At 38.7% G+C, this 24,216-nt stretch overlaps 1 protein-coding gene across 2 annotated transcripts in view; it reads left to right on the top strand.

Annotated features, from left to right (window-relative positions):
* Positions 1–24,216, top strand: part of RPS6KA5 (ribosomal protein S6 kinase A5) — a 183,614-nt gene that overhangs the window by 71,894 nt on the left and 87,504 nt on the right. Inside the window, exon 3 of one of the 2 annotated variants that reach the window (XM_082451268.1) lies at positions 9,368–9,586. In XM_082451268.1, coding sequence (XP_082307394.1) covers positions 9,368–9,586 — 219 coding nt within the window. Of the gene's footprint in view, positions 1–9,367; positions 9,587–24,216 lie in introns of those variants that run through there. The other variant, XM_082451269.1, reaches the window with a different exon arrangement.

The following is a 24,216-nucleotide window of genomic DNA, read 5'->3' on the forward strand; positions in this document are numbered from 1 at the left end:
TGGCCTACCTCAGTCTCTTTCATAAAAATTACCGCCTATGATTTCATGTGCTTTTACTGTGTCTCTTGTTTGCCTTTAGCATCTGTGTATTTAATCAAGCATGTTTTGGGTTCACAGCTTTTCCGTGTATGTTAGAAGAATAGTCTATTTTAATCAGTCTACCTTTCTTAATCTTAGACATTTTGTTTTTATGATGTGACAAATCCTGGCAACAGGGGCTAATTTTAAAAATGGTTGTATTAAATGGCTCAAATTCTGTTTTTATTTTACTTTATTTATTTATTAAAAAAATTTTTTTAACATCTTTATTGGAGTATAATTGCTTTACAATGTTGTGTTAGTTGCTGCTGTGTAGCAAAGTGAATCAGCTATATGTATACATATATCCCCATATCTCCTCCCTCTTGCGTCTCCCTCCCACCCTACCTATCCCACCCCTCTAGGTGGACACAAAGCACCGAGCTGATCTCCCTGTGCTAATGTGGCTGCTTCCCACTAGCTATCTATTTTACATTTGGTTGTGTATATATGTCCATGCCACTCTCTCACTTTTTATTTTAAAATTATGTTGAAATACTTAGTTTTATAGTTATGTGGGGTTTTTTTTAGTATTTGGAATTTAGTGTGCAATTATCTATTCTATAAAAGAATTTAGGAATCAGTGCTTCTGTTTGATAAATATGTAAAATCAAGTGCATTTTACTTTCAACGTTTAAAATTTGCTGACTTTCGAAAAGAGATTTAAGGGCATTTTCAAAGATAGAAAAAAAGATAAGGAATAAAAAAAAAAAAGAGAAAACAAAAACAGATGAAAACAGAGCAAAAGCCAGATAATAGGGAAGTGAAATAGATGTTATAGACATCTGCGCTGACATAGTCACTGCAATTGAGTCTTAAATTTAACCCTGAGTTTACTAGGAGGTAGGTATAAAGGGAAAGTTCTTTGGCCTACATAATATGTTTTTTTTTTTTTTTAAAGGAAAGGCATATAAATTCATATAGAGCAGTAGCTTTCAAGCTTTTTTGACTATTACCCATAGGACAAAATAGGTACATTTTTGTATTGCTTTTCAGTATGTGTATTTATGTATGTGTATAGACGTGCAGTCACATACACACACTTTTTTTCCACTAACATTTCTGTAGTGTTTGTTATCTGCCAGGCCCTCCTCTGGATCCTTATATTAATATATTTAATCCCCAAACTGTATGATGTTAAGAACTATTACTATCCCTAATGAGGAAATTGAGACACAGTTGTGTTTCCTGTTTTGCCCAGGGTTACACAGTTACTAAATAGCATATCTAGGATTCAAAGCCAGGCAGCCAGGCACCAGAGTCTATGTTCTTAGCCATTGTTCTGTACTGCCCTCTTTTTTTCCTCTCTCATGTGCTTAGACTTGTTTACATTCACATATACCTACACGTGTGTGTGTATAAAGGGGAGACAGAAGTTTCATGAAACACATTTAGTATATTCAGTTCTTTTTTAGTATTTTAGTTTCAAAATGCTGGTTGGACCCACTAAATTGATATTATCATCCACTAATGGGTCACAGCCCACGGTTTGAAAAAAAACTGGTCTAGAGAGACTTTTAACAAGTGCTGAAGTTATCAAATGGCTCCTTTATTGTGGTCAGTAAATAAGATCATGAGACTAGCATCTTTGATAAAGGATATGAAGATATTATTGAAAAAGCATAATTTTATTGTACATAGTCTCTTTAAAAAGTGGCACACAGAAGATTAAACCTCAATTCACTAAAGTGTGTGTCTGAGTAGAACTTATCTACTACTTTGGCCCAAGTGAGGTGATTTCTGTCCATCTATCTTAACACAGGGTAGATTTTAGAGAATTACTGGGATGGACAGTAATGTTTCTTTTCAGCTCTGAGGTCTCATTAATCAGATATTTCAGATGAGTCTTTAGAAGTACCAAATTATGGTCAGCCAGGTTTCACCATTGAACCCCTTGAGTGTTTGCTTTTTGTGTACTGTTTGTGCTGAAATGAAGCTGCTCTTCTGAGAACCCTTTCAGTGATGGTGGTTTTCCTGGGGCTTGACATATACTGCCCTGGCATTACTTACCATGTACGTTTGGCTGGCCTATTAACAAGGGTACCAATTTCCAAGGGCAGGACAAGTGAAATGTAGAGTTCCAAGAGAGTCTTTCTTGTTCGGTTCCATTTCTGACCCTGCTGACTTGGGGTGAATGAAGTTCTACAGGGCAAGGTGGAGGGGAAGGCAGGTGGGTTGGTTGTCAGTGGCCATGTCACACGTGGAAAGGTAGCAGTCTTTCCTCAAGTTAAATTGTCTATGAGAGAGGGATGTGGCCAGGCACTGGCCATCAGTTCTTATGTAGTTGTGGCAGGTCACAAATCAGTGGCCGGTTACAGATGTCACCATGTTAAGACATTTTCCTTTTCTGCAGTGGTGGCAGCTAAGTTTCCTGAGCTCACTTTCACCAGGGAGTGTTGTCAGGAATCATATTTAATACCCAAATTAAAGGTGATTACTTCATGAAAGCCCGTTGTTCCTTCTCCAAAGGGAAAGAGTGGGTGAGCTATATAGCTCTGTACTGCGGATTTGCACTGTTAGTTTCTTTTCCTAAAGACCCACCTTCAACTTTAGATCAGAGTTGTCAGCTGAGAAGAGGGTATTTGGCTATATGCTACAGAACTCTTTCTTTGTTTGCTATCTTGTTTATTTTTTTATGCATTCAACATTATTTGAGTTTCTACAGTGTGCCAGCTCTAGAATTTGCTAATGATACAAAGTGAGTAAAACTGGACATAGTCCTTGGTTTTGTGGAATTTACAGTCCTGTGGAAGCTACACAATGAGGCAATCACACAAATAAATGAAAACTCATGTTTCTGACAATTTCTATGACAGGGTGTTATGAGAGTATAAAATTAGAGAAACTGTGCTAGTCTGGGAAGTCAGGAAAGGCTGTATGTCTGAAGGAGTGAGAAAATGAGATGGTGAGAAGGTGGAGAGAGGTAGGTAGAAGCCAGATAATTTAGGTTATATTAAGGATTCTCTTTATCTTAAGAGTAATGGGAAATCAAGTATTTTGAGCCAGAAGGGTTATATTTTTATCAACAATTTAGATGGCAACACAAAAGTTATGTTTACCAGATTGAGGAGGAAAGCAAGCTGAGAGGCAGAGCTAGTATGGTTGGTGGTCAAGTCACTCTTTAACAAGATTCTGATTTAACAAGTCAGACAGAGAAAGGGAAATATTGTATGATATTGCTTATATGTGGAATCTAAAAAGAAATGATACAGATGAACTTATTTACAAAACAGAAACAGACTCACAGACTTAGAAAACGAACTTATGGTTACCAGGGGAAGGGTTGGGGGAAGGGATAGTTAGGGGGTTTGGGATTAAGATGTACACACTGCTATACTTCAAATGGATAACCGACAAGGACCTACTGTATAGCACAGAGAACTCTGCTCAATATTATGTAACAACCTAAATGGGAAAAGAATTTGAAAAAGAATAAATACATGTATATGTATAACTGAATGACTTTGCTATACACCTGAAACTATTGTTAATCAACTCTACCCCAATATAAAATAAAAAGTTAAAGAAAAAAAATTCCCTTATTCTGGAAGGGTGAGAGAGGGATGAATTCCAGCAGCATTGAATATGATCCTTTAGTTAGTGTCGTCTCCCTCATATGACATGACTGGTACTTGTGGCCAATCAGAAAAAGTTGGTTAAAGTGGAATATCATTTTAAAAGGATATATACATGTACTTTGGGCATACTACTTTTCACTTAAAATATATAAATATATATTCACTTTGCGTGTAGGCACAAGACTCTTTGAGAGTAAGTTCTTAAACAATGGTTTGTTTTGCATAAACCGCACTTGTAATGCATCATCTAAAATTAAGTTTCCAATTCTTTAAAGTGGAGTGAGAACCAGACACACTTGAAGTGATCTGGATACAAAATCCTTTTAGATTTTCACAATTTTTTCCCCTAGCCTTTTATAGTTGTTTCACCCACACCTGATTTTTCAGCAGTTCTTTTTTCTTAAGTGTCTTGCCTTTATGTAGTTCTTTCAAAGCTTTTAACCTCATTTTTCTCTTTTCTTTCACATTTACATTTCAGTGGCTTATGTAATATGTAGTTAAATTATATAAGAATAACGTATACAACAGGCACACACAAGTGAGGCAGCGAGTGTCAGTGACTGGTGTGAAGCAGACAGCTGAACGGCGTGGGCACAGCAGTGCACGTGTGAACTGGTTATAGGCATCAGTGTGCAGTGCACAACCGGACGGGGGGTACCAGTTAGCGTTGGGAGTTGTCTAAGTGGAAGTCGCCAAGAGAGCTTCTGCCATCCTGTTTTTAAAGCCGTAGTTTGAGTACAGCAGTTTATGCTGCAAGGTTGGAATGCACCCAAAGTGTGGCATGGCTGGTTAAGCAGAGTGTACAATGTATAGAGTTGTGAGCAGCATTAATAAAAGTCTGAGTGACAGAAGACAGGGATCTCACGGTGGTGGAGCATTTGGATCCCAATGGGAGCAGCGTGTCCCGGATAAGCGCTCCACTGAAGGAATTAATCCAGAGGCCTTCTAGTTCTTAACCCTTTTCTCCAGAATAATGCATGTAAACCTAGACAGATTTTCCTTGCATTTAATTATATGGCATTGTAAATTGATTGCTTTTATAGACAGACTGTAAAAATACTTTTTTAACAAATTGATCTCATCATTTTCATGCCAAGATAAAGGCTACTTCCTAAAATTTTTTTTAATGAATTCAGACTTTGCAAATAAAGTGAAAAAAATCAGTTTAATTATGCTCAAAATAAGTTTAAGCAAGAAGGCTGCTTTTGTTTAGCTTGAAAAAGTAGTTGATACTGTGCAGTGGCTTATGATGTGACAGCATGAGTGTCATCTTGTTTGAAAACCATCAGTCCGTTTTAATTTTTCTGTTATGACAACACGTGCTTAAAAACCTGATTCATAATGATCATTGTGGCCAATGGAATAGGAGTCACACCTGTGGAAAAGCAAGCTGAGACCTGGTCCAAGGAACTAGACATTTCCCCTTGACACTGCGTTTAGTTCATTTTACATGATTTCCTGTATCATCAAACCACTGAGACCATTGGCAACATTGTGCTGTGTCAGGTAGACTAGGATTCTAAATCCACATTTCAGTTTGAACAGGAATGACCTTTGTAAGGTATCTGTAGTTTGCCCCCCAACCTATGGAATTCTCCCCCAGCTCTGGAAAGGCTTACATGGTTGTCGGGATCCAGTCTTCTCTCTGAAACGGCTGCTATAATAACCTGCGGCTGTAAGAGCACACAGGTTATCGGTAACATCCAGAGCAGTGTCTGTCGGGCCTTGAATTGAAAGATTTACCTCATTCATATGGTCGTAGGTGTCTGTCAAGCTAAGTCAGGAATTAATCCTTCTTGTCATTTATTTTTAGAGTTTACTTTCCCTCAGTCTACTAAGTAGAAATTCTACCTCAAGTCCCATCAAGCGCTGCTAGCCTTGGCCTCTGGGAAACCAGTGAACTCCATGCCCTCTTCTGCTCACATTTCTTGACAGAGTATCTTGGAAAGGCCCTGGCTCTGGAGAAATTGATAAGATCAGAGCAGTACACAAGGCTTCTGTGACGATTGCTGGGAGTGCATCTGAAGCCATTGCACGTTGATGCTGAAATTAGAGTTATGCTGAAGCCTGAAGCTTAGTCTCTTTACCTAAGCAGCAAATCCCAGCTGTATTGCTAAACATCCATTTTAGGGGCTCCATCTGAGCAGGAAGTACTATTGTTTACCTTTTTCGGCCAAAAGAGTTTCCACCATTGGTAGCTTTTGCAGTTTCCAAAAGATGCTTTCAAAATAGGAATTCTTTAACAACATCAGCACACAGTGAACGAAAGCCAGGAGTTGGCTTCACAACAAGGTAGTCATTCATCTCATTACAGACTAAAAGGAAATAATATTGCCACCAAGTTCAGTTGCAGTGGCCCCTCTTAAAATATTGGAAAACATGTAGGCGGTTCTAGACTGGATGGCGCTCTTCAACAGAAGGACTCCTTCACTTTCTCCCTCTGTACTAATCTGCAAGCCAGCTCAGTCAGAGAAGGTGGCTTCTTCAAGGTCTCTCCAGCAGTGAATGTGTTTTCTTCCCCTTTTGCAATGTGATAAGCAGCCTTATGGGTACTTCAAAAAACAACGCTGTTTGTAGGCAAACTCTGTTTCATTAAGCAGTCTACTTGTAAGTAAGATCCTGTTTATCTGAAATATCTGTTGCTTGGAACATTGTGAGGCACTCCTTGAAGTTTATTGTTGTAAGCATCTATTGGCATGTACCATGTGATAGAAGTACCATAGCTTTAGTTAATCATGGAAATTATAAAAGTAAAATCAAAAGATTTGTGAGCTTCATCATACTTTTTCCCCCGGCCTTTTTCTGATAGATAAATATAATGGTAAAGGCAGAATATGTAGTCTTTAGCTCATATTACTGGAAAACTTCTGGATATCATCACATGGCAGGAGGATGACTGTTTATTATTTGACCGTACAGTGTATAACGTGGCATTAAGGATGATTTTATATTATTTGCCCACATACATTAACGTCCTTTGCTACCTCACATTTATTTGGAGTGATATATGACATTTTTAAGGTAATAGGAAAGAAATCAAAGAAAAAGTATTTACAAACTCACGGAACACATATAGGGCACCTCCTAGTGGTACAAAGTCTTAAAGTCATTTACTTTTAGATTGGTTTAGGGAATAAGAACATTTTGCTTGGATGAGATGGCATAATAGTATTTTTAAATATTTTAAAAATTATCTTAGAAAAGAAGAGTAATATTACTTTTTGTAAGTCCAGAAGGTATAGAAGGGCTAACGGATGAATATTGTAGAAAGGCCTGTTTCCACTCAAGGTAAGGCATATTTTTTGAATATTTAGATCGCCCCATCAATAAAATGGGTGACTTTATGAAACCTCCTCTAGTTGGAAGTAGTAGAAATGTATCTATTCCACCATTAGAACACCTACCTAACCTGTATTGTGACTTCTTTTTAATGTCTGGTTCCTAATTTCTTTGCCTATGAGGTCATTCACCTTAGGAAGGCAGCTAGCTGGAGCACTGCTCCGAGTGTGGGCTCAGGAGTCAGGCCACATGGGCAAGTATGACCTTGGGCAAGGGACCCAGCTCCTTTACGCTCTAGTTCCTTCATCTGTAAAGTGGAGGTCATCCTCCTCACCTCCTCGTAGGGATGTGAGAAGAATCAAATGAAGTAATCCAACTCTCAAGTGCCTGACAGGTACTCAGCTGTTAGATGCTAACACCCTGTGGTCCATCTGCCACATGGGTCAGCACCTGGACTGAAAGACACACGTGAGCGCTGGGAAGAAGCTCTTAGCCATCTTTCCGTGATGTTGTAGAAAGATTTTCTTTGTTGGAGAAGATAGATGGATAACATAATTTCTAAGGACCACAGCACTCTGGAGATAGGAATCTCAGAACAGGAATCTAGAGCAGGTGCCGTGTGTGTAGGGAACACAAAAGCCCTGTACTTAGAGAGGACTTGACTTTCTTCTGGGTTTATATAGTGCCTTACTCCATGGAAGGTACAGTACTCTTCTTTAGAATATTCTCTAGCTTCATTTCACTGCTTTTGAATAGATTAACTTTTTTCATTTGTATACTTTAGGTTAATTTGTTAGGTTCTAAAAGTTGTCATTTTCTTTTTTGGTTCACTTCTGCCTTACTAAACTCTCAATCTATAATTGTTTTATTTACAACGAGATAAGATACAAACCTTTTATGAACTTTTTCTGTATCCCAGAATGTGTTCAGCATGTTTATGGTGTTGGTTTTATTAAAATCCAGAACATCCGATTTCTAGTACTGAAGAAGAATCTCTCTTATTTAAAGAAAAAATTCATTTATGGTTAAGCGTGTGGTCCCTGGAATCACACTGCTTTCATCTGAATCAGCTCTGCCACTTTTTACCCAAGTCTTCTGGCCACTTGCTTAAGTATTCTGAATCTGTTTCCTCATCTGCAGAATGGAGTTACTGAAAGTACCAACTTCACTGGCTGTTCTGAGGAGTGAGTGAATCACTGTGTGGATATGTTTAGCACGGAGACTGCATCACCAAGTCCTTGAGGAATGTTGTTTCTCTCCCTCCTCAGGAGTACCACCGCCGTTCTTTGCCCATTGTACATACTGGGTCGGCACTCATTTACTTCCTGAAGTACTAAACTGAATAACAGCCAAGATACAAGAGCCCTTGCCTTAAAGCTCTCTTGGTCTAGTGGCTGGATTAGAATAGGATTTTGTGCTAAACACTGTCGAGGTGTGGGCAGGGTCTATGGAAGCACCAGTCTGGGTCAGAACTGAGACCAACTCCAGAATGGTCTGATGAATGCAGATGGTCTGATTAACTTCAAAAGTGGGACTGGGCTCAGCCATCCCAGGAGGTGTTTGCATTTTGAGAAGAAAAGAGCCTTTGTAACTCGTAGGGATGAATTGGGGGCCTACCCCTTCCCTCTCAGTGTTTTTGCCTGCCTTCCCCTTCCTCCTTCATCCCACCTCTTCGTGCCCTCTCCCCACTTCCCTAGGGAAATAAACGCGGATACCTGCTGTGGGCACAGTATCCATATGGCCCCAATGCCTCACTTAGGGCAGTGGCACTACACACAGGATTTGCCCAACTGAGCCCTCACTTAGGGAGAATGTGGCGAGGTTGACCCACTAACCTGTGAATTACTGCCCAGAGATGTAAAGGGGCTTCTGTTGGTACTGCTTGCAATTTAGAGTCTTTTAATGTCTTTCACATCTGGAGATCTCTTTTGTTTATATAATGTCAGCTTATGTTGCTTTAGACTTTTTTAATAAGTATAGAGGGGTACTTGAGGTACTTGAATTATATGTGTGTATGAGATTTTTTGTTTTTTGAGATTCTTAAGAACTATTTTCATTTGTTTACAACAGCAGCAAAACCTAGAGGTTTTTATCTGATGTCTAAAATGTCCTAGTTGCTCCAGAATTGGATTGTGGTTAATTAACCATAATAACAGCTAGTTTTCTACAGCTAAAAATACTGAGGAGAGAATAACAGTAAAAGAGTGAAAGCATAACTTTGTCAGCAGTGATTAGATATGTAAATATTGAGGGCTAGACCTAGAAATATGTCTGACATAAAATTGAAGAAATATATCAAAGAACTATTGGAAACAGCACTAAGGATACTTTTTCATTCAAAGAGTGTTCTTTTGTGCATTGTAACTTTCGACTTGCACTAAATTACCACTCTGCCTGTGTAGCCTTTTAACTCTTTTTCTTTTCATTTTCAGCTTATGGAAAAGTGTTTCTGGTTCGTAAAATAAGTGGTCATGATGCTGGAAAGCTGTATGCCATGAAAGTTTTGAAAAAGGCAACAATAGTTCAAAAGGCCAAAACCACCGAGCACACGAGGACAGAACGACAGGTCTTGGAGCACATCAGGCAGTCGCCGTTTTTGGTGACCTTGCACTACGCTTTCCAGACAGAAACCAAGCTTCATCTCATTTTAGGTAAGTGCCAGTTGTCATCAGACTTTTGACTTTTGACGAAAACTTGGGTCTTGTGCCATCACGCACTCAAAAGGCAGCATACTTCAGACTTGGAAGAAATGAAATCTTTTGACTTTCATTCCTCTCTCAGCGGTGGCATTTCCTTGAACATCATGAATTGCTCTGGATTTGGGACCTCCCATCCTGAAGGAATTTGCGTACTTCTCTTCCACACTCCTTTATGAATCTTAAAACACTGGAGTCATTTGGGTGGCTGCTTCCCTGGGTGGTGTCTTCCATTCAGATGTGCTGAGCTGAGTGGGAAAGTGGGCCACAATTCTTAGGAACGTACACGTTTGGGCCAACAAGGGGATATTTATGGAAATCAGTAATTAGGAAAAAGAAAAAAGAAAAGATTTCTATTCTTAGAGATGCTTTGCCTTTCTGGTGATAAACCTGCTTTTCATGGAGATACCCACTAATCAGTCAACCCTTTGCTCACTCCCGTTTCTACCCACAGACACTTTCTGAATCTTTTCCTTTCCCAGAGTTGGACCGTTGTATACGGACTTTGGAAATGTCCTCTGTGCATATTGCCAGATTTCTTTGGGAAAAGTTGTACCATTTTCTATTCCTACATGGCAGTATTTCTAGTATTATACTCTTCCATCATAGAATATTTCTTCTGTTATAGTTTTAGTCCCATTCTTTTGAGAATTTGCACTTATGTATTATAATCCCCTGTTATTGATCTCTTCTGTGGATTAGATGAGGTAGAATTTCACATAGTGCTCTGTAAGCATTAGCTATTTCTTGAGTGCCTTCAGTGTGCCAGCACCACACTAGGTGTTACCCACAGTATCACTGACCCCTACAACACTGCCAGAGTCCTCTCATTAGAGATGTTGAAGGTTCTGGAAGCTGCATTTCCTGCAGTCACGTATCTTGTATAAGCTTGAGAATAAAGATTGGAACTCAGATCTGACTCATTTCAAAGTCTGCCCAACAGTGCTCCTGTTTTCTTTGATTACTAGTGGTATTTGGCAACTTTAGTGAATGCTCTCAGTTTGAAATTTATACTTTTATTAGTGATGCCTAAAATTGCATTCACTTTTTGAGTCATGAAGTTACACTTCAGGCCTATCTTGCAGTGCTTACCATCAACTAACCATCCCAAATCTTTCATACACATAGGCCACAGTCTCTCCCGTCCTGTCAGAGTCTCCACTAATGTTATCATCTGCCTGTTGTTTCAGGCCTTCATTCTGCCCCCGTGTGTATCTGCTCAGCTATGTTATTTACTGATTTTTAAATATAATTCCTTCTGTATTTTTACCCAGTAGGTTGTAGGGGACATAAGATCGTAGTAGCCAGAAGCAGTAAGAACCCAAACTCCTGGCCTCTGCATCACCACACCACAGCTTCTCTCTCTTCTCTCTTTTTTCTGTTCTCTGACCATAACTGGATTCAATCTTTTAAAAATTGTTTATTGTAATAGTATAGTTTATAAATGATACTGGGTTGGCCAAAAGGTTCGGTGAATACGTTGTTCAGTAAAGTTCTTGGTGAAAATAAAAAATGTGTCTTTCATTTTTACTTAAAAACTGAAGGAGCCTTTTGGCCAGCCTGATATTTTTAACTTAAAAGTAGATGAGTGAAATATGTTGGATCTGATTAAAAAACAAATAGTCCTTGATAATGTTGCTTTTTTTGTTGTTGGCTCTTCATTACTTTTGCTCTTTGTCAGTGGCCCACAAATAAATAAATACAAACCAAGATAAGAAAACCCATCTCTTGTGCCAGCTCACGAATAGAATGTAGACAGTGAACTCGTTCCATCATATGGCAGTGCATTTTGAAAGCATGCCCTGTACCTCCTCTCCTCGTGGATATGTTTACTGTCATTCTCTTTGTGCATGTTTGTAGTTGTTATTTGACTCTTTTTTTTTTTTTTTTTTTGGGCCATACCGCGTGGCATGTGGAATCTTAGTTCCCCGACCAGGGATTGAACCTGTGCTCTCCGCAGTGGAAGTGCAGAGTCTTAACCACCACTGGACCGCCAGGGAAGTCCCTATTTGACTTGAAAGACAAAACTTTTCAGAAATCTTGAACAGGACATTATTATAAACTGTTTTTATGGTTCCATTATTTGTTTGCAGTGCTTAGAACTCACGCTAGGTCAGTTCTCCAAGTACTGTCTCAGTCTGCTAGGGCCGCCATAACAAAATATCACAGACTGGGTGGCTTAAACAACAGAAGTTTCTTTTTTCTCAGTTCTGGCACCTGGAAGTCCAAAATCAAGGTGCCAGCAGGGTTGGTTTCCTCTGAGGGCCATAAGGAAAAGGTCTGTCCCAGGCCTCTCTCCTCTGCTTGCAGAGGGCCCCCCACTTGCTGCCTTTTCACATGGTCCTCCCTCTGTACATTCACACCCCTGGTGTCCCTTTTTGTGTTCAAATTTTCTCTTGTAAGGACAGGAATCAGACTGGATTAGAGCCTATCCTAATGGCCTGATTTTAATAACTTAATTATCTCTTCAAAGGCCTTGACTCCAAATACAGTCACATTCTGAGGTGTTGGGGGTTAAGATTTCAATATATGAATTTGGGGGAGACAGTTTCAGCCCATAACTGTCTTTAAAGGCTTATTGATTAACTTACTTTATCTAGTTTTTGGGTACTGTTAGAGGTTAATAGCAAGAATTTACAAGTCAAGCTTTTCAGGGGTCCAGCTGACCTTCTGCTCTGATGAATAAGTAAACACTATAGACCTTTTTAAAAACATTATATTTTTAACAACTGCCTTATTACTACAAAAGCATATATATGCATATAGAAGCTATAGGAAAACAAAAATAAGAAGAGAAAACATGTATTTTCACTACCCAGAGTTTACCTCATTATACATGTATTTCTCTGTTATTACCTAGTATATCCTTCTAGATCTTTTTGTCTGTGTGTCTGCATGCATGTATGTTTTATCAAAGTGAAATTGTCCTGTACATAGGATTTGTAACCAGCTTTATTTTTTTGAATTTTATTTTATTTATTTTTTTATACAGTAGGTTCTTATTAGTCATCCATTTTATACACATCAGTGTATACATGTCAATCCCAATCGCCCAATTCATCACACCACCACCCGCACCACCCGCCACTTTCCCCCCTTGGTGTCCATACGTTTGTTCTCTACATCTGTGTCTCTATTTCTGCCCTGCAAACCAGTTCATCTGTACCATTTTTCTAGGTTCCACATATATGTGTTAATATACAATATTTGTTTTTCTCTTTCTGCCTTACTTCACTCTGTATGACAGTCTCTAGATTCATCCACATCTCTACAAATGACCCAATTTCGTTCCTTTTTATGGCTGAGTAATAGTCCATTGTATATATGTACCACATCTTCTTTATCCATTTGTCTGTCAATGCGCATTTAGGTTGCTTCGGTGACCTGGCTATTGTAAATAGCGCAGCAGTGAACATTGGGGTGCATGTGTCTTTCTGAATTATGGTTTTCTCTGGGTAGGGTATATGCCCAGTAGTGGGATTACTGGATCATATGGTAATTCTATTTTTAGTTTTTTAAGGAACCTCCATACTGTTCTCCATAGTGGCTGTATCAATTTACATTCCCACCAACAGTGCTTTTCTCCACACCCTCTCCAGCATTTGTTGTTTGTAGATTTTCCGATGATACCCATTCTAACTGGTGTGAGGTGATACCTCATTGTAGTTTTCATTCGCATTTCTCTAATAATTAGTGATGTTGAGCAGCTTTTCATGTGTTTCTTGGCCATCTGTATGTCCTCTTTGGAGAAATGTCTATTTAGGTCTTCTGCCCATTTTTTGAATGGGTTGTTTGTTTTTTTAATATTGAGCTGCATGAGCTGTTTATATATTTTGGAGATTAATCCTTTGTCCGTTGATTCGTTTGCAAATATTTTTTCCCATTCTGAGAGCTGTCTTAGTCTTGTTTGTAGTTTCCTTTGCTTTGCAAAAGCTTTTAAGTTTCATTAGATCCCATTTGTTTATTTTTGTTTTTATTTCCATTACTCTAGGAGGTGGATCAAAAAAGATCTTTCTGTGATTTATGTCAAAGAGTGTTCTTCCTATGTTTTCCTCTAAGAGTTTTATAGTGTCCGGTCTTACATTTAGGTCTCTAATCCATTTTGAGTTTATTTTTGTGTATGGTGTTAGGGAGTGTTCTAATTTCATTCTTTTACATGTAGCTGTCCAGTTTTCCCAGCACCACTTATTGAAGAGACTGTCTTTTCTCCATTGTATATCCTTGCCTCCTTTGTCATAGATTAGTTGACCATAGGTGTGTGGGTTTATCTCTGGGCTTTCTATCCTGTTCCATTGATCTATATGTCTGTTTTTGTGCCAGTGCCATATTGTCTTGATTACTGTAGCTTTGTAGTATAGTCTGAAGTCAGGGAGTCTGATTCTTCTAGCTCCGTTTTTTCCCCTCAAGTCTGCTTTGGCTATTTGGGGTCTTTTGTGTCTCCATACAAATTTTAAGATTTTTTGTTCTAGTTCTGTAAAAAATGCCATTGGTAATTTGATAGGGATTGCATTGAATCTGTAGATTGCTTTGGGTAGTATAGTCATTTTCACAATATTGATTCTTCCAATCCAAGAACATGGTATATCTCTCCATCTGTTGGTATCATCTTTAATTTCTTTCAACAGTGTCTTATAGTTTTCTGCATACAGGTCTTTTGTCTCCCTAGGTAGGTTTATTCCTAGGTATTTTATTCTTTTTTGTTGCAGTGGTAAATGAGAGTGTTTCCTCAATTTCTCTTTTAGATTTTTCATCATTAGTGTACAGGAATGCAAGAGATTTCTGTGCATTAATTTTGTATCCTACAACTTTACCAAATTCATTGATTAGCTCTAGTAGTTTTCTGGTAGCATCTTTAGGATTCTCTATGTATAGTATCATGTCATCTGCAAACAGTGACAGTTTTACTTCTTCTTTTCCAATCTGTATTCCTTTTATTTCTTTTTCTTCTCTGATTGCCATGGCTAGGACTTCCAAAACTATGTTGAATAATAGTGGCAAGAGTGGACATCCTTGTCTTGTTCCCGATCTTAGAGGAAATGCTTTCAGTTTTTCACCATTGAGAATGATGTTTGCTGTGGGTTTGTCATATATGGCCTTTATTATGTTGAAGTAGTTTCCCTCCATGCCCACTTTCTGGCGAGTTTTTATCATAAATTGGTGTTGAATTTTGTCAAAAGCTTTTTCTGCATCTAAAACCAGATGATCATATGGTTTTTCTTCTTCAATTTGTTAATATGGTGTATCACATTGATTGATTTGCATATATTGAAGAATCTTTGCATCCCTGGGATAAATCCCACTTGATCATAGTGTATCATCCTTTTAATGTGTTGTTAGATTCTGTTTGCTAGTATTTTGTTGAGGATTTTTGCATCTATATTCATCAGTGATATTGGTCTGTAATTTTCTTGTTTTGTAGTATCTTTATCTGGTTTTGGTATCAGGGTCATGGTGACCTCATAGAATGAGTATGGGAGTGTTCCTTCCTCTGCAATTTTTTGGAAGAGTTTGAGAAGGATGGGTGTTAGCTCTTCTCTAAATGTTTAATAGAATTCACCTGTGAAGCCATCTGGTCCTGGACTATTGTTTGTTGGAAGATTTTTAATCACAGTTTCAATTTCATTACTTGTGATTGGTCTGTTCATATTTTCTATTTCTTCCTGGTTCAGTCTTGGAAGGTTATACCTTTCCAAGAATTTGTCCGTTTCTTCCAGGTTGTCCATTTTATTGGCATAGAGTTGCTTGTAGTAGTCTCTCAGGATGCTTTGTATTTCTGCGGTGTCTGTTGTAACTTCTCCTTTTTCATTTCAATTTTATTGATTTGAGTCTTCTCCCTCTTTTTCTTGATGAGTCTGGCTAATGGTTTATCAATTTGTTTATCTTCTCAAAGAACCAGCTTTTAGTTTTATTGATCTTTGCTATTGTTTTCTTTGTTTCTATTTCATTTATTTCTGCTCTGATCTTTATGATTTCTTTCCTTCTGCTAACTTTGGGTTTTGTTTGCTCTTCTTTCTCTAGTTCCTTTAGGTGTAAGGTTAGATTGTTTATTTGAGATTTTTCTTGTTTCTTGAGGTAGACTTGTATAGCTGTAAACTTCCCTCTTAGAACTGCTTTTGCTGCATCCCATAGGTTTTGGATCGTCGTGTTTTCATTGTCATTTGTCTCTAGGTAATTTTTGATTTCCTCTTTGATTTCTTCAGTGATCTCTTGGTTATTTAGTAACGTATTGTTTAGCCTCCATGTGTTTGTGTTTTTTACATTTTTTTCCCCGTAATTGATTTCTAATCTCATAGCATTGTGGTCAGAAAAGATGCTTGATATGATTTCAATTTTCTTAAATTTACTGAGGCTTGATTTGTGACCCAAGATGTGATCTACCCTGGAGAACGTTCTGTGCGCACTTGAGAAGAATGTGTAATCTGCTGTTTTTGGATGGAATGTCCTATAAATATGAATTAAATCTATCTGGTCTATTGTGTCATTTAAAGCTTGTGTTTCCTTGTTAATTTTCTGTTTGAATGATCTGTCCATCGGTGTAAGTGAGGTGTTAAGGTCCCCCACTATTATTGTGTTACTGTCGATTTCCTCTTTTATAGCTGTTAGCAGTTGCCTTATGTATTGAGGTGTTCCTATGTTGGGTGCACATATATTTATAATTGTTATATCTTCTTCTTGGATTGATCCCTTGATCATTATGTAGTGTTCTTCCTTGTCTCTTGTAACATTCTTTATTTTAAAGTCTATTTTATCTGATATGAGTATTACTACTCCAGCTTTCTTTTGATTTCCATTTGCATGGAATATCTTTTTCCATCCCCTCACTTTCAGTCTGAATGTGTCCCTAGGTCTGAAGTGGGTCTCTTGTAGACAGCATACATATGGGTCTTGTTTTTGTATCCATTCAGCAAGCCTGTGTCTTTTGGTTGGAGCATTTAATCCATTCACGTTTAAGGTAATTATCGATATGCATGCTCCTGTTACCATTTTCTTAATTGTCTTGGGTTTGTTTTTGTAGGTCCTTTTCTTCTCTTGTGTTTCCCACTTAGAGAAGTTCCTTTAGCACTTGTTGTAGAGCTGGTTTGGTGGTGCTGAGTTCTCTTAGCTTTTGCTTGTCTGTAAAGCTTTTGATTTCTCCATCGAATCTGAATGAGATCCTTGCCAGGTAGAGTAATCTTGGTTGTAGATTCTTCCCTTTCATCACTTTAAGTATATCATGCCACTCCCTTCTGGCTTGTAGAGTTTCTGCTGAGCAATCAGCTGTTAACCTTATGGGCGTTCCCTTGTATGTTATTTGTTGTTTTTCCCTTGCTGCTTTCAATAATTTTTCTTTGTCTTTAATTTTTGCCCATTTGATTACTATGTGTCTCGGCATGTTTCTCCTCGGGTTTATCCTGTATGGGACTCTCTGCACTTCCTGGACTTGGGTGGCTATTACCTTTCCCATGTTAGGGAAGTTTTCGACTATAGTCTCTTCAAATATTTTCTCGGGTCCTTTCTCTCTCTCTTCTCCTTCTGGGACCCCTATAATGTGAATGTTGTTGCATTTAATGTTGTCCCAGAGGTCTGTTAGGCTGTCTTCATTTCTTTTCATTCTTTTTTCTTTATTCTGTTCCGCAGCAGTGGATTCCACCATTCTGTCTTGCAGGTCACTTATCCATTCTTCTGCCTCAGTTATTCTGCTATTGATTCTTTCTAGTGTATTTTTCATTTCAGTTATTGTGTTGTTCATCTCTGTTTGTTTGTTCTTTAATTCTTCTAGATCTTTGTTAAACATTTCTTGCATCTTCTGAATCTTTGCCTCCATTCTTTTTCCGTGGTCCTGGATCATCTTTGCTCTCATTATTCTGAATTCTTTTTCTGTAAGGTTGCCTATCTCCACTTCATTTAGTTGTTTTTCTGGGGTTTTATCTTGTTCCTTCATGTGGTACATAGCCCTCTGCCTTTTCATCTTGTCTGTCTTTCTGTGAATGTGGTTTTTGTTCCACAGGCTGCAGGATTGTAGTTCTTCTTGCTTCTCTGTAACCAGCTTTTTTTGTTGTTTTCTTTCAGTTAATGATGTCCACCTTTCCTGGTTAATAAATTTTCATTTCATTTAATATTCAGTGATACACATTTACTGCTGCATAATGAACCACTCTAAAATTTCATTGCTTAAGCAATGATTTATTTTCTCATGATTCTCTGGGTTGGCTGGGCAGATCGCTCATGGTTCTATGGGTTGGCTGGCTTGCTCATGTGGCTATAAGCTGGAGAGCTGGCTGGGCTTGAGAGCTAATGTGGTTTCATTCTTGTGTCTGAAAGTTGGTGCTGCTGTTGGTTGGGGCACCTCTTTTCTTCTTCACGTGGCCTCTCATCCTCCCAGTGCAGTAGTAGATCAGCTTCTTCATATCATGGCAGTCTCAGGGCAGCTCATGAAGACAGCCAGGAAGGCAAACATAGAGGCTGCAAGGCCTTACGAGGCCAGGCTCTGGAACTTACATAGCTTCACTTCTTTTTTTTTTTTTTTTTTTTTTTGAGGCATGAATATGACAAATTTTTTATTTCAAAGTCTCAAATTTTGACCAGCATAGCACCACTGACACAGGTGCCCTGATAGAACTTTATGATTTGGTCACCAGAAATGATTATGCCAAGGTATAATTACGGCTAACCGATCAAAATCCGGGTACGCAATACCAGTTAAAGTTCAGGTAGAAACTACCAATTGTAGGAACCCTGGGACTGGTTTTCCAGGGAACCTCTGAATTATTTTTTAAGGCCACAGCATGTATGAGGACACTGGCCCACAGGCTTGCTTCTCACATGTAGAAACTGATTGACTAAGAGATAGATGAGAGATTCCAGATTCCACTTAGCAGTGGAGAGGCAGGGCTCCAGCTTCTGTGTCAGAGGCCCCAAAGCAAGTCCACCTGAGCTGGAGCTCAGGTAAGGGGGCAACTTCCTGGCACCTCCTCCTCAAGGTGGAAGGGGAGGAGGGCTGCCACTCCTCTCTTGGTACCACCGATTCCTCTTCCCCAGCCAGGCAGGGCCTCTCTTGTTCTCCACGCTGACCCACCTGCCTCCCAGGGTTAATCTCACAAGTCACTTGTCCCCACAGAGGGGTGGATGTGGAGCCTCCTCACATCAAGTCAGAACATGACTGCTAACAATTCACCACACACAGCTGAATGTCACGGGTGAGCCCATAGCCTCCAACCATCTCCCCCACATCTGCTGAAAGGAGAGGAATCGGAGGTTTCCCTTTTGGTTTTCCTCCCTGGGAATCAGTTCATAGGAGATGCTAAGCAATGAACATTATGAGTTTATCCACAGACAGATGTGTAACTGCACACACTGGATTAAGAGGAGAAAACACACACTGATTACCTTTCTAACACAAGAACTGAAGGATTTGGGTCAATTATGCACAATGGCTTGTGTCTCTAAAAAAGCTGTATGAAAAATGAACTCATGTTCATGCATGAATTAAACCGACTTCCTGAGCTCTGTAGAGACACATTAACCTGTGCTGTTTCCCTGGAAGCTCGTGAGCCAGGGCTCAGCCTAACAGGTACTGCCAAAAGCCCCTATGAGCCTCACTTCTAACATGAGACCAACCCAGATTTAGTGACTAGGGAAATAGACTTCGCTTCTTTTCACGTTTTTTTTTAAGATTTTTTAAAAATGAATTTATTTATTTAATTTATTTATTTTTGGCTGCATTGGGTCTTCGTTGCTGCACACGGGCTTTCTCTAGTTGCAGTGAGCAGGGGCCCCTCTTCATTGCAGTGCGCAGGCTTCTCATTGCGGTGGCTTCTTTTATTGTGGAGCATGGGCTCTAGGCACGCGGGCTTCAGTAGTTGTGGTACGCAGGCTCAGTAGTCATGCCTTGTGGGCTCTAGAGCACAGGCTCAGTAGTTGTGGTGCACGGGCTTAGTTGCTCCGTGGCATGTGGGATCTTCCCGGACCAGGGCTCGAACCTGTGTCCCCTGCATTGGCAGATGGATTCTTTTTTTTTTTTTTTTTTAATTAATTAATTTATTTATTTATGGTTGTGTTGGATCTTCGTTTCTGTGCGAGGGCTTTCTCTAGTTGTGGCGAGCGGGGGCCACTCTTCATCGCTGTGCGCGGGCCTCTCACTGTTGCGGCCTCTCTTGTTGTGGAGCACAGGCTCCAGACGCACAAGCGCAGTAATTGTAGCTCACAGGCCTAACTGCTCTGTGGTATGTGGGATCTTCCCGGACCAGGGCTCGAACCTGTGTCCCCTGCATTGGCAGACGGATTCTTAACCACTGAGTCACCAGGGAAGCCCCTAAGATTTTCTTAATTGAAGTATAATGGACATACAACATTATATTAGTTTCAGGTGAACAACGTAATGAATTGATACCTGTATATATTGCAGAATGAGCCCCACAGTAAGTCTCATTAACATCTGTCACACACAGTTACAGAACTTTTTTGGTTGTGATGAGAACTTTGAAGGTTTACTCTCTTAGGGCCTCTCACATATGCAGTCGAGTAGTATTAACTGTAGTCGCCATGCTGTACGTTACATCCCCATAACTTATTTATTTTAGAGATAGAAGTTTATACCTTTTCACTCCCTGCACCCATTTTGCCCATCCCCCCAACCCCTCACCTCTGTCAGCCACCAATCTATTCTCTAGCTATGAGCTTAATTTGTTTGTTTCTTTGTTTTAGATTCCATGTAAAGTGAGATCATATGGTATTTGTCTTTCTCTGTCTGACTTATCTCACTTAGCATAATGCCCTCAAGGTTCATCCATAGTGTCATAAATGGCAAGATTTCATTCTACTTTATGGCTGAATGATATTCCATTTTACATATATATAGAAATACACACGTGCACACACACACAGCATTTTCTTTATTCAGTCATTCATTCATTAATGGACACTTAGGTTGTTTCCATATTTTGCCTATTATATGCTGCAGTGAACATGGGGATGCATATAATTTTTCAAGTTAGTATTTTTGTTTTCTTCAGATAAGTACCCAGGAGTGGAATTTCTGGATTATATGGTCGCTCTATTTTTAATTTTTTGAGGAAGCTCCATACTGTTTTCCATAGGGGCTGCACCAGTTTACATTCCCACCAACAGTGCCAAGGGTTCTCTTTTCTCCACACCCTCAATAGACTTCACTTCTTAATGAGGCGACTGCAAAGAATTTGTGGCCATCTACCATACAGGTTCATATTGACATTTCACTCATTGTCACATAATATCCTTTACAGCTGATTTGTCCAAACCAGGAACACTCACTTGGTTGTTATGTCCTTGAAGTCTCTTAATCTGGAACATTCCCTTTTTTATATCCTTGGTTTATCGGTCTGAAAAAATATCTTGTAGTATCTTTAGGTTATTCCTCTGCTAAATTCCAGTATTTGGGAAATTAGAGCTAAAGTCTTGACAGATGGACATTAAATATTTTAGCTAGAACACACCATAGGTGATGTTGCATATTTCATATTATATCACATCAAGAGGAACCTATTAACTGGTTGTTAGTAATGCTAAGGCAATTACAGAGATGACAGTCTGATCCATTTATAATGGAGTTATGTTTTTTTCCTTAGAAGTGAAAATAATCTCTGTGATGTTTTGACACTTTATGGTTTTAACATTTAACACTTCATAATTCTTTGTTTAAATCAACTGTTTCATCATGAGTTGCAAAATGGTGATTTTTCTAAATCTGTCATTTCTTCTATATTTATTAGTTGTCATTCTTCTGAAGAGTATGGTTTTCTCTCATCTACTGTAATGTTTTGGTTTCCCTGAGATGCAGTTTCTGATGGAAAGGCAAGACGCAGTCCCTTTAATTGTCAATATTCAAAGTTAGAAGTTAAAGAGCAAACTCAAATGGTGCTGTATTTCAGGGTCCCTGATAATCAGCTGTCTTCAGTCATAACCAGAGGTAGCCTGCTCTAGGTACTGATACTATTCTGACCTTTCTTTTTTTCACTTAGCAGTGTATCCTAGCGTTTACTCTGTAACAGTTCATAAAGATCTTCCCCATTCTTTTTTATCCCTGCATAAAAAAGAATGGGGAAGATCTTTATCCCTGCATTCCATTCCATTCCATAGCATACTTAACCACTTCTCTAGGACTGGATCCTTGGGTTGTTTCCAGTCTTTTATTTTGATGATTCAGGGTACAACTTGTACATGTCATTTCCCACTTGCATAGGGAAAAACTGTAGGCTTGATTCCTGGAAGGAGATTGCTTGATGTATATTTTTGCCATCTGTAATTTTGCATATACTTTTCCATAGGGGTTGTACCATTTTACACTCCCACCAGCATTGTATTAGAGTATCTATTTCTCCACAGAGCATATTCTCAAGCTTCTGGATATTTGCCTGTCTCGTAGATGAGGTGGTGTCTCAGTGTAGAGTTAATCTGCATTTTTTAAGTGAGGTTGAACATCTTTTCATATGTTTAAGGGGGTCATTTGTCTTTTTCTGAGAATTGTCTGTTTGTACCCTTTGCCCATTTTTTCTTCTCAATTTTCTAGGAGCTCTTTGAGAGATTAAACATTTGTGATATACATAGTAAATATTTCCATTTTCCATTTGTCCTGACTTTATGATGTTTTTACCATGTAAAAATTTTAAATTTATGTATAGTAGAATTTATTTAAAAACTATCTTTATGGCTTATGGATTTTAAGTCATAGTTAGAAAGATCTCCTCAAATCCTGTGGTTATAAAGGAGTTCACTGATGTGTTTTTCAGTACTTGGATGGTTTTATTTTTTGCATGGAGAACATCTGTGTGGATGTTTACTCCTCCCAACACCATGAAGTAAAAAGTCCAAGTTTACACTGACTTGAGGTGCTGCCTTTTTCATATTTTAAATTCTCATATATGTTCACGTCTGCTTACTGACTGACTGACTGACCTGTTTGTTTGGTTGAACCATATGCCATTACCATACTGTTTTAGTTTATCAAAGTTTTACAATAAGTTTTAATACCTGGGCAGGCTACACCCCTTTTATCTTTCATTTCTCTTATTTTTCAGAGCTTTTTGGGGGCCCATCATGTTGGTTTATTTTCAACATGAACTTTAGAATCAAATTGCCTGGTTTTTGGGGGGGAAACTTGTTAGGGTGTTTTTAGTGCAATTGTTTTATATTTTTTAAAAAATGTAGGGAGAATTGACATTTTTATGATTTGGGTTATTCCTGTTCAAGAACATGGTATGTCTTCTCATATGTTGAACTCTTCCTCTGAGACCTTCAGGAGTTTTTTTAATCATTTTCCTCCTACCCACATTTCTTAAGTTAATCTTAGATATTCAATCATCTGTCACTGTTGTTAGTAGGGTCTTCTTTCCAACCATATCTTCTAGTGGAGAGCTGTTAATTTTTGTACCTTCATTTATCTCTTGCTGTCTTACTGCATTTTCCTACCTTCCCGCGAGTGCTTGTGTCCTGCCCTGTTCTTTCTCAGCCTGTTCACCGCATGCTGTTTGGTGGGTATGGGTTTTCTTAGGCTCTAAGTTTTGCTGAAGGAGTAGGTTGTGGAGGTTTACAGTCATTCTTGCTGTTCTTTAAGATGCTTCGGGAGTAGACTTGGAGATGCAGGTCTAGGCTGCCATCACGCTGCTACCAGGATTCGTGGCTCACTGGGGATTTCTTCACCAGGCTGCTCCTTTGGTATAAACTGCTTCCTTAGCACAGGCTTCTCCACATGATAAGATCATTGTAGTGTTGGTATTACTTTGACAGATGCCTACCTTTGACATTTGCCAGATACGGAACATAGCATTTCTCTCAGCACTGAGTACAGATGATTGTTTCCCACAGTATTCTTTGTTTAGATGTAATTGCCTTCCACCCATTTGTATTGTTTCTGCTATCCTCTAAATCAGGGGTCAGCGGCAGTGGACTAGATTTTGTCTCTGGACTGTAATTTGTTGACCCCTGAAGTAAATTCATCTGTTATAAGTCACATCTATGTTTTTTTCTTCTAATTCTACATATTAATATCTTTTTAGGCTTTGTTTTAATTTATATCTAATGGCATCATATAGATTTGATGGGTTTTCTCCTTTATATTGTTTTAGCCTTTCCAAATATTATAACATGGAGACCATACCTCTTTTTATCACTTTTTCTGTACCTCTCTCTGCGTGCTTACAACAAGAAATATAAAAATATTTTCATCTATTCTCTCTCTCGCTCTTAAAACTCGTATTCATTTCAACTGTCAGTGGGAAGGAATGCTATGTAGAAAATAATCCATAAAAAACAATTTTTCTTTTGGTGTCCTCTGATGTCTGTTAGTAGTAATTTTGTCAAAACACCAGCTGATCTCTGACTGTGTAAACTGTTAGATTAATCAGAATTCACAAGACACTAAAGAAGCAAATCACAAAGGTATTTATAAAGGTGATGCCAAGGAGCATTCTCAATAATGAATGCCACCCCTGCCTTGTAGATAGTTCTGTCATCATGAGTCACCCTTTCAACATGAGCTAAAAGGTATTTAAGACATTAAAGTTTCGCTTTCAAGTATTAATTTCATCTCAGAAATTGCACGGGTGAGGATACTTGCTGAGATGGTAACAATT

This window comes from Balaenoptera physalus (genome assembly GCF_965194825.1).
Source record: "Balaenoptera physalus genome assembly, chromosome: 2".
In the NCBI taxonomy this organism is placed as follows: Eukaryota; Metazoa; Chordata; class Mammalia; order Artiodactyla; family Balaenopteridae; genus Balaenoptera; species Balaenoptera physalus.